The sequence below is a fragment of the Dipteris shenzhenensis genome, chromosome 15, assembly GCF_047967505.1.
Source record: "Dipteris shenzhenensis isolate YYH24624 ecotype China chromosome 15, Dip_SZ_1.0, whole genome shotgun sequence".
Lineage (NCBI taxonomy): Eukaryota > Viridiplantae > Streptophyta > Polypodiopsida > Gleicheniales > Dipteridaceae > Dipteris > Dipteris shenzhenensis.
The window spans coordinates 49,592,676-49,604,320 of NC_141610.1; the positions used below are offsets into that span (position 1 = coordinate 49,592,676).

Genomic DNA, 11,645 nt, shown 5'->3' on the forward strand with positions numbered 1-11,645 from the left:
GCTCTGCATCCCCGCCTCCCTTGCTGTCTTTTTCCTGCACATCTCTCCTACTTTTCTGCTCTATTTCTCGTCTTCCTCTAGACTTCTCTCACTGGCCTTCAGGAATCTCGATTCTCTCTCTCTCCTATTCTTCTTTCTTTTCCAGATATCTCTTCACCCCTTCTACCCCAGGTAGCCAGCAAAAACGCAGCAAGGAATTTCGAAATTTAGGGCATACCTGGAAGAGAAATCCGTCAAAATTCTCGCATCAGAAGTTCCTACCTCAGGAGTTGGCTCTGATACCAACTGACACGTCCCAGCACTCCTGAAACCCCTGATCTGCAAAACAACCACACACAACATCAGAACTGAGCAGGCTGCTCACCACCCAACCGTGACATCTACGGGATGTGATCCCGAATCAGAAGATGTCCCCTCCGAGCCACGACCTGAGCTACTGGCACGAACTCCCAATCAGATCCTAACCAGCCTGGTGTCCCATACCACCAGGTGGCGCTGTGAAGCCCTGGATCTGCCACTGGGCCTTGGGCTACGCTAAGATGCAGGCGCGCGTCCGCGACACAATCCAGGATCAGACCTTGCACCTGGGAACGAGACTTGCTCCCAACTGCACACTGAGAATTGAACCCCCTGGGCCTCTTTTATAGACTCGGGCCCCGGCGCCAAAAATAGCGAAGACCTATAAATAGTTCGTACCCTTGCCACTCAACCCGAGAATCAAGCCTGCCTAGCTCTAAGCCTCCCAGGCTAACCTGAGCTAGTTCTGTGTACCAGTACACGTCAGATACCAATCCGTGCACATGACAACTCCTACCCCGCTTCATTGTGCATGGGTTGGGTTGGCTCTTGTCTTCACTCGTGGCGTTTACCTCCTTGAGAGGAGTGAGTTGGATTGAAGAAGAAGCACGGGAGGAGGCAGATAGGAGTAAGAAATCTTGCTTTGATGCCACTGTTTGTTGGAGATATCATAGTCAAAGAGTGTGGTGATGTGATTTGATGTGTGTGTAGTACTAGGTGATCTAGTACTAGGTTATGTGTGTGAGTCTTGTGTGAGTGCCACGTGTCATCATGAGACTTATCCCATATGCACTAGGTGCTAGAGTGTGTGAGTAGCCTATATGAAGGCTTGTACTTCACTTGTCATGATATACTTGATGAATGAATGAAAGTCTTTTTCATGGAGCATCATTTCCTCACACCCTAACCTACTCTCTCTCTCTCTCTCTCTCTCTCTCCCCCCCCCCTTTTCACCATGTTTCTAACACTGTTGGGTGCGGGAAGCAATGGAATTGAGTTGGAATGCAAGGGAGCAAACAACTCAGTGTACTTGCAAAATGGATAATGAAGAAATACAAGAGTGGCTAGTATGGTCCCAAAGTCAACTAGTTGAGTAAGGACTAAAATGTTCTAAGTGAACTAGATGTACTACGACTAAATGTCCTGTGTGGGGGGGAGGGGGTTCATTATTGGGGACTTTTGACTATATGCAAGGACAGAAATCATCGAGTCTTTAGTGATCCCACCTTCTCCAAGTTTCACTTTTTTCGTATCTCACTACAACAATCTTTTATGATTGTCTGTGTGCTCGTCAGATAGATTCTCCTGCTTGCTTGTCTTATAATGGCATTTTTGATGTAATTGCATGTTCCTTTTTCAAGAACAGCTTATTGTAATATAAAGTTACATGGATTAGAGAGAGAGAGAGAGAGAGAGAGAGAGAGAGAGAGAGATTGTCACACTTAGCATGAGCAATGTACTCAACTAGTAGTGCACTTGAATGTTGTAGATATATGGAAAGAAAGACGTTCTTTGATGTGTGGTTATACTTTTCGGCATAATGGATAGTCATCTTATAGGGCAGACTTTGATGGTTGGTATATGGTTAATGTGCATCGATATGATGCTTTTACTCGAAAGTTGGCATATGTGGGTGGATTATGCATATCCACACTTGGTTCATTCTCCACTTTGGTCAAAGCTGTCTTTTCATGAATACAACACGGCATATTGCCCAATCAACGGCTTCTTGTAAATACTGGTTGTTTGTAGCGTGAGGAGTACAAGCACATGGCCTATAACGGCATTGCACCTATTCGGTCAGAGAGTCTAATAATATTGAATGGGTATGTGCTGCATTTATTACTCGCATCATCTTAGGGAGGATGTTGCGAAGGCTAAAGATATTTGTTAGGTTTTGATAGAGACTAGTGAAAGGTGGGATTTATATCTTGCTAAGATGACAGTGGACCGACCGGTCCTTTGACAGATGGAGCAGATTATCCATGGAGGCAGAAGCGAAGGCTTGGCGCCTTAGCGCATTTAAGAGGGACAGGGCAGCGGATGAGAGAGATTGACCTAGCCATCCCTGAGTCCTAGTGGGAGGGACTTTGCGTGTGGATGGACAATAGATGGTTGGGTCAGTTTTCTCGGATTGGTGTCCCCTTGAGGATGATGTTGCAGCGAGGCAACAAATAGCTCGGCTTTTTTCGTGTTGGACCTAGATGCCTACTCTAGGCACTCACTAAGAGAGACTCCGAGATGGAGGGGAGTTTGAATGGGATTCACTGGTAGATGATCAGAGTGGTTGGGGAAGGAGTGGCACATTGATCCTCTCAGTATCCTAGAGTAGGATGCCCCCAGATGGCGCCTCTGGCTTTAGGAGGGTGAGAGAGGTCTAGTGGGATACGAAAGAGTTAGTCCTCCAAGGGCGGCCTTACCGAGCAGTTGGACGAGGTGCCCTTTTTTTCCTACACCACACAGGTTGGCAAGAGGCTTCAGATGGACTCTTTGATTTGGACCCCTTCGAGGGAGAGGCATTGGATGGCCTAGAGAGTGCCCCAGGAGGTCTGTTCCAGGTTTTGGACACGGTTATGGTCCAGTTTGTGGCCGAGGAAGATGTCCTGCTTCTGCTGGCTGGCCTCCCATGGAGGCTTGCCCATTGACCCATGGTTGGAGCAGATGCGGGTGGAGGGGAGTATCATTGTTGCTCTGTTGGGTTTTTGGAGACGATCCCTCACTGCCTCTGGAGCTAGCGTAGTGCAACGAGGATTTGGATGGATGTCCTCAAGATTATGATCCGGATGCAAAGCCTTCAGAGGGACTATACTTGGGGGATGGGGGCCTGGTTGATTGAGGGAGGACACACATTCTAGATTGATGAGGTCTCCCCAGCTTACCGGATACAAGGTTAGAGCATTTAGAGGATAGAGCTCCATGAGGCGGTCCCTCCTGATAGTCTCGCTCCTCATTCTTTTCCGGAGGACATGGTATGGGTGGTAGTAGCCAGTATCACGACGTAGAACATTTTGGTTGCTCGCTGTTGTCTGGTGATGGGGTTCCAGCGTCCACTACCTTGGTCGCCATCTGGCAGGACATCATCTACACCCTCCGCTTCACCTGGGAGCGTGGGAGTGTTTCTGCAAGGCTTGGCCTGTAAGAGTTTTTGCATATTCACTCCGCGAGGGATTCGTTGGTTGTATAGTCCCTCCACTTGGCTGTTTAGCCTCAGTCCCAGAGATCCCCTAGACAGTGAGCTGGGTTTCTCTAGAACAGGCCGGTTTTTTTCCTCCTTTCAGCCTTTTCCAGTTTTTTCCATAGTTTTTTCCATATTTAGAACCTTCGGGGCTCTTGTTTTGTATGAAGTCTTTCAAGCATTAATAGAAGGTTCCTTCTTTGCAAAAATAAAAATAAAATATTTTGCTAAGAATTCTCGTCTTTGCTAGGCTAGGCATCTCTTATGTAATGATCATAGGAAAATTCAGAAATGGGAAACCAAGGACAGGCAAAGAGCTATTTTGGATAAAGGCTGCTCCTCTTAAGAATTCTTCAAAATCTTGCATCATTAATGAAACTGGAAATATTTGTCGGGTAAAAGATGCCAATGGTAATTGGACCACATCTCAGGCACACCTAGCCCATGCCTGTGAGAGTCATTATGCTGGACAGTTTGAGCATGTTGATTTCCCATCACAAGAAGCTCAGCATGTGTTTCCAATTATGTCCCATCACAAGAAGCTCAGCATGTTGATTTCCCATCACAAGGAGGCCATGCAGATAGAGGCACCTTTCTCAGCGGCCGAGTTGAAAGATGCATTAAAGTCATTGGCAAATGGAAGTCTCCGAGCTGGGATGGTCTCATTGTAGAGTTTTTCTCCAGTATTGGGATGTCCTTTCTCCTTATTTGGTCAATTTTGCATGACAATCTCAGCAAATGCGAGCTAGTTGGAAAAAGGATTGGTTAAATTAATCCCTAAGAAACATCTTTTTGAACCGCTTGTTGAGGCAAAATTCAAAATCCAAGTATATATCTTTTTCTTGTTCGGTGGAATTTCAAGGGATTAAGTGTAGTTGGCAAATTTTTGATTTCATATCTGGCCAAGCCAAATAGCTTTTTGAGAAACACCGACAGGCTCTTGGTTTGACTCAAAGAAAGGACATTTGCATTAAAGGAGAGCAATGGAATGTAATGATTAGTCCTTGAAACCCTAGAATCATCATCTTAGGGAAGGCTTACTTCAAGAGTAATCTTAAGGAAAGTGGTTGAGAAGCAATCTCAACATTATGTGCAAATGTTAATATGCACTAACACTTCAGAGCAAAAAAAGCACTTAGGGTTTCATGCCTTAACCCTGAACCTAAATGGTCAACCTAAATGGTCACGAGGAGGTTGTAAATATTTGTTCTTTTCAACTAATACTAGTGTATAGTTAGTCACTTGTGTGCGCTTCTGATGCCATATATGAAGAGCAGCTTGGAGGTCTCGTGTCTTGCAGCTCCCCCTCAGTGTGGGCTTCTCCTTTGAAAAGAAGTCTCTGGCCCTCATCTTAACAATGTGAAGGTATGTGATAATCTAGAATGAGATGTTTGTATGTAAGCCTCGCTGCAAATTCAGCCGACAAGCTCTTGGTTTGACTCAAAGAAAGGACATTTGCATTAAAGGAGAGCAATGGAATGTATTGCTCAGTCCGTGAAACCCTAGAATCATCATCTTAGGGAAGGCTTACTTCAAGAGTAATCTTAAGGAAAGTGGTCGAGAAGCAATCTCAACATTATGTGCAAATGCTAAGATGCACTGACACTTGAGAGCGCAAAAAAAGCACGAGGGTTTCATGCCTTAACCCTGAACCTAAATGGTCATGACGAGGTTGTAAATATTTGTTCTTTTCAACTAATACTAGTGTAGAGTTAGTCACTTGTGTGCGCTCCTGATGCCATGAGACAAAGTGGTGTTTTGAAGTTGCAAGCATAGCAGCTTAGATGGGATGCCTGCTCGTTGGCCATGTGGACACTCTCATGTGGTCTCGTGTCCTGCAGCTCCCCCTTAGTGTGGGCTCTTATCTTAACAATGTGAAGGTATGTGATAATCTAGAATGAGATGTCTGTATGTAAGCCTCGCTGCAAACTCAGCCAGTAGCACGCAGGATACCATGGAATCATGCGTTTGATATATGGATGGATGGATGGATGGATAGAGAGAGAGAGAATCGACCTGTAGTATTGCTGGTACTGTTATGCTAATGGTGTGGTGAATATGTTTGGTGCAGGTGCTTTATCGGGTGAAAAAGTACCTAAAACTTCTGGGGAGGAAAATAGAGCTAATACTGCATGATCATGAGGGTGCCAAAAATCTATTTAGTGAGTTGGAAAATGTTCATTGTTGTTGAAAAGTTTTTGCATTCTTTCCATGGTAATATGCTAGTGGTGTTCTTTGATGGTATTGTCTGTGAAGGATTGAATACTTTCCGGAGTCTGTGTAATTGTATGCAGTCTAAGTTGTATACCTTGTGCATATCAATTAACCTTACCTAAAAATCCTGACTTGCCTGCTGCAGGGATAGAAACCAGACTCTGGAATTATGTTGCGAAATTTTCAACCCAGTCTGGGGAACGACTTTCTGACATTTATAAAAAGTTGAAAGAAGAGGAGCAGCAAGATCGAGGGGTAACCTCTTCAGAATGGAACAGTAACGGAGCGGCTGGGCCAAGTGGAAGGGACACGGATTCCAACCTTGGGGGATCCTACCAGGATGATGGGGCCACTGGCAGAAGGCCAAAACTTTCTGATACTACTGGAGCAGAAGCATTAATTAGGGATTCTGAGAAGGGTCGTCGGGATGCAGAAGCGTGGAAGCGACGGCTAAGAACAGACACTGTAGGAGTAGAAGAAGCAGCAAGCCAGAGCAATGTGTACAGTAGAAAAAGGGATGCTCAGGCTGTAGCTTCGGATGGAAGGGATAGATTGGCTGGAGTGGGTAGAGAAAGGGTACAAACTGGTTTTTTACCAGGAAATGGCATTCGAGGTCAGGATTTTAGGGAAGGCTTGCCCTTGCCGGGTATTGGTAACTGGGGGCAAGCTGATAGGAAACACAAATGGGGTGGAGATGATTGGGGTCTCAATCTTGCTGATGGATCTGATCGGCGAAATGACTGGAGTAGAAGAAATTTGTTAGAAAGGGCACATTTTGGTTTCCCCTTGCATGGACAAGCAGACTTCCCTGCACCCAGGCCAGGTGTACCTATTGGGTTTTTCCCCATGAATCCAGTCGGTGCCCATACCTTTACAGATGATGAAGAGAGACATCGGTAATTTTTTGGGGCGGTTTTAAAATTTGTTTAAATAAGTTCCTTGGGCTGGCGTGTAAAGCCTCGATTCATGAGTTTGCACAGCTAATAAAGTCTGTAGATTTTCAAATCGGAAATGTATGGAAAGGAATACTTTTTCCCTCTTCTGGGGGCATTTGTCAGAATATATATAATTTTGAAAAATTTTACGCCAGGTAGGAAGGTTAAGCTCAGATCCATATTTTCAACAAGAGGACTTCATTGTTCCTTTTGGTGCTTTCTGAGAAAGACCTTCACTCAAGCAGATATGTTATTCAATCCACCCCAGTATTTGAACATAGTAAGCGCGAGATTAGTAGGGACACAGTAGTAATACTGAAAAAAGTAGTGTGTGAGGATAGAAGCGACGTATGGTATAGTTATGCTACTGTACTGTTATAGCTTACTGAGATTTGGAGAACAAGTTGGCAATAATTGTATGCTCATGGAACTACAAAGCCTGCCCCCTTTCAACTTGCTCTCCTTCTACAATGCCTCAAGCAGGTATTGAGATTGCATGTACTAGTATTCCAGCTTTGAATTTCGCCCCGGCTTACAAATGGGAGGTGATTGGGATTGCACAGTCAGATCCTTTGGAGTCGTAGGCAAACTCCATGAGCAATGTGAGATTCTCTCTTGTACATCTGTGTTGCAATTGTGCATCGCTATCCTTGCTCATCTTTGCCAAACCTAAGGACCTATGGGGAGCACACCATGCCATGTGGATATTTAGATGGGACATAAAATAGATAGCAGGGTGATGATGGCGAGACAGGTGACCTTAATAACAACTGAAGGTCATTTCCATTGTATATCAAAGTTATCTTTCAAAATACAAAGACAAGCATCGATGATGCCACCCCAAATCTTGTATACCTGCAAGGATTACAAAAATGAAATGTGTAAGTTATGTGAAACCTATGTTAATGAAATTTTAGAGGTGGAGAAATAATGAATGCTCCATGATAGTTTAATTTAGTTGGTTGTCCTATTATATGGCCTTTTCTATTGACAAGACGAACTGGCGTTTTAACATAAGTGGCTTGAGAAAGGTGTACCACATCATTCCTATAGTCTATTCAATGAAATTTATTAATTTTTAAGATTTTGTTAATATTAGAATGATAACAAAGGTTATTTATGTTGATTTTAGCTTTAGATTGAGAGTGCGTGGAAGGTTTTTGTTTTTACTCTTTATTAAGTAAGTTTGTGCTTGTCTGTGTGAAGCTTCACCGAAATGAAAAAGTGTGGTTACTGGGCACTGCGGTCCTTGTATCATTCTAGTAACTCAGATCTATGGACATTCCACTGAGGATATTTATAATTCCTTCCATCTGTCCTAGCATTGCTCCCTTCAGGGCATGCATTTCATGGGAGATCTTCTTGTGGCCTAGCTAGAAGTGTTACTTCATTGTTTTAATCTTTCCTATACTAGCTATTCTTCATTGGGAGCACCTATCATATGTTTTCTTTTCAGCTTTTTAATCATATGAGTGGTAGGTGTCTCACTTTGAGACAACTATTCTCTTAATGAAAAGTTTTTTGACTTCAAAAAAAAAGTGCATGCGGGCGCATTTTCACAACTAACTTGTCTTTTTTGATTCACGTACTTAACCATGGTTGAGTAGAAGGAACTTGAGATGAATGTGATGGGACATGACATCAATCGTCATGCTATTGTAATGATAGAATAATTTTCATGCACTCATTCCAGAAGAGCTTTATGTGATTTATTCCTTAGATTTGGTCAAGAAAATGTGATTATTTAGCCTCGAATTTCTTTGTATTGAAACCTAATACTATCCCATGTGCAAGGGAATTAGGTTCTCTTGAACCTTATCTCATCGTGCTCTCTTTTTTAAACTAATGAATGAGGCCAAAAAAAATCATATTTTTCTTTTCCCTTTTGGGCTCATTGTGCTACTTGAAGTGACTTGCACATTCCTAGTTTCTTCATTTAAAATTTATTTCTTAAAACCTAATTTAGTTTGCTTGCTTCATTATAAACCTAGGAAGACTATAGCAAATCCTTAATTCAAGTGGTCTTTGGGGCATCAAGGGGGCTAAACAAAAATTTAAGTTTCAGACTTTTAATAGATCCCAGTTATGCGGATTAGGGGAATCATAATTTTGGGGTGGTTATGTGAATTATAAGATGTGGTTAGGGTGGAGGGGATGGGAATCTAGCAAGACTTCATTTGTAGATGTGCATAACGTAGGAAGTTCTATTGAAAGACCATTGCATGGTCTCATCATGACCTATCCCTTGTCCTTCCTTGATCAATTTACTTCACCCTCCCTTTCATTGAGCATGCCTTTGTAGACTCAAAGGTGGGCAAATCTTCCTAAACTCCTTTGTGCGCATAGATAGATGTTGACTTTAATTGTGAGCATCATGGTTAGTTCTTTGTAAGCACCATGGATGATACCAAGTGATGTAGGTTGGACGGGCTGACATGTAGAGGTGATATTTCTCACTTGACTATGTTTGCAAGTCAAGTACTTGGGTTTTGGTCTTCTTCTTTCTTATGTGCTTTTTTTGAGATAACATGCACAATCAAGGTGTTTGTATGCTAGCATGCTAATGAGTTTGTTTCGATGTTTTGGGGAGCATATTGTTACCGCACTTCGGATGGTTTGCTAGGAGATTTTTGACTCAGGCTCTCTTCCTTAGCCCTTAAGTCAAGTTTTGATTTGCTTGATCCCACCCGGGGGGGGGATAGATTGGACATTCACTAATGGAGGTCGTTTACTTTACTGGATACTGCTTACAAGGTCTTGGCCAAGGTGTTGAGATTTTAGTTGAGGCCCCATCTTTTTGATTTCATTCATGACACATGTTTTCTTGAGGAACGCAGCATGTTGGACAACATCTAAACCTTTTGGGAGGTAGTGGATTGAGCCAGAGAGAAGTCCCACTTCCTTGTATAGCTTAAGGCATTGGGTTATTTTTTGCTCTCTCAGGCGATAGGCATCGCATGGATGCGGCTCTTGGTTCAATGAGAGGAATGTTTGTAGATGATATGGCCTTGTATGTGGAGGGATCAACAACCACCTTGAGACGATCAGGAGGGCCTTGTTCATTTATTGTGAGGCCTCCAAGGCTTGGATCAAATGGACCACCTTTATTGGCTTCTTCACAGGCATAGAGGAGGCCCAAGGGTCCCTGATTGGGGGTTTGCCTTTGGCTTTCGATGGATTCTGCGAGGGCATACATCGAGATACCTTTGGCTACCAGGTGGGCTTTGATATTTTGGCAGAGCAATAGATTGTCTCGGCTGTAGAGAGCGCGTTCGACGAAAGCTTCTATATTGAAGCTTGGCCAAACTCTCCCTAATAGGTAGAGCACTGGAAGTTAACTAGATCCTTGCCACAGCTTGGTACATAGCACTCTTGCTGGTGCTTTCTCTAGGAGTGCATGGGGCTACTTAAACGCTTTCTTCACAATTTTCTTATGGCACAATTGCATGGCACGTGGAATACCAAAGCCAGAGTTGTGTGAAAGACAGTGAATCATGTCACATGCATGAGGATGATTAGGTATCATTGACTCGGAGATGCAACGTAGAGCCCTCTTAAGCAAGCTAGTAATACGAGGTGTCACTCCACATGCAGAGCCCTGGAAGCTTCTTCTCTAGCGGGGGGCCCCTTGGGAACACCCTTGGCACAGGTTGATAGTGTGAAAGGAGCAGTCCGACAGACGGATTTTTTCAGAGGCCATCCCTCACAAGGAAGGGCTTCCCCCTCATGAGCAGACTTTTAAGGGTTTGCTAGTGTTTGGCTTGGGGGAAGAGTATGAGTCGCAGTCGCTCATGTGGCACCTTGATGTCCGAGATTTGGAGGGGCATATGCTAGGGCAGTGGACGCACATTGGTTGGGCACATTGGGATAGTGGTCTAGCCAAGTCCTTCAGGGCTTGGTGGAGACAACTCCCTCGAGATGTAAAGGCAGTCACACTCTCATCCGAGGGGGGAATGCATCTGGCTGGCAGAGATTGATGTAACAATTCCCACTTCATGGTGGGAAAGTTGCACGGTCCATGGACCCCTTGCTATTGATCTGGTCAGTTCTTGTGGGATAGGATGGCTTGTAAGATTCTGTTCCTTCGCCTACCATCGCAACTTCTACTATAGGGTGGGGCCAAGAGCCCTCTTATAGGATGAGACTAAGAGGGACTATGGAGATGAGGTTGCCTTGTATGGTTTTGAGTGGCAGCAGATCATGATAGTGGGCCGCTTGTGCCAAAAGGATTGGCATATTGATCCAGACACAGTCTTCTAAGTTTCGGAGGGAGCAGTTGGCGCCTCTAGCTCGAGGAGCCCAAGCCTCTCGGGAATATTTAGTGGGGCCTTAGGGAAAGGTTCTGGCTAGCTCGAGTAGGGCACTGCGCTTTTTCTCATATACGGTCGATGGTGCATTCAGCTGGAGGTAGTGGAGCTTAGAACCCCTTGAGGGAGCACCACTGGGTGGTGCAGGATGTTCCTCGAGCCCCATCTCTAGACTAGCTTGAGATCATGGAAGATTTCTTATTTCTTTTGCTTGCTGGCTCATGGGGGTTTGCCCATCAGTCCCTTGGTTAGAGAAGATGCGAGTAGATAGAAGATGCCTTTGTTATGTAGATGGAGTATCAGAGATGATCCCCCATTGATTCACAAAGGATTTGGATAGTAGACTTCAGGATTGTGGCTTATGTGCATTGGATGTAGAGAGACTTCACATGGAGGATGGTAGCATGGCTAAGGGAGGGGGTGAGAGTGCTCTCAATGGAAGCAGAACGGAAGAGGGTGAGCGAGAGAGTGAGAGTCAGAAGAGAGCCACACAAGTTTTGGTGGGTGGAGAACACCCTAATCTTGTATGTCATCCATAGATATATATGTTTGAGTATTGTACATAACCGGGGTTAAGGCACAGTGGCCTTTAACCCCCACGATCTCCCACTTGAAGTCGAATGTGCCTTTAAGGGAGAACAACTCGTGGACATACTATCCAATGCCCATCAATATACGACAATACTCAAACTATGGACTTGGTAGACTATTCGTTAG

General features: G+C 44.3%; 1 protein-coding gene across 2 annotated transcripts in view; it reads left to right on the forward strand.

Annotated features, from left to right (window-relative positions):
- The window catches only part of LOC147893931 (protein CHROMATIN REMODELING 5-like), a 91,173-nt gene extending 83,551 nt beyond the window's left edge, over window positions 1–7,622 (forward strand). For both annotated transcript variants that reach the window (XM_087386480.1, XM_087386479.1), the window contains exons 30-31: window positions 5,544–5,634; window positions 5,832–7,622. In XM_087386480.1, the coding sequence (XP_087242606.1) occupies window positions 5,544–5,634; window positions 5,832–6,586 (846 nt within the window). In that variant the 3' untranslated portion in view covers window positions 6,587–7,622. The remainder of the gene's footprint in view (window positions 1–5,543; window positions 5,635–5,831) is intronic.
- Window positions 7,623–11,645: the final 4,023 nt, after the last annotated feature.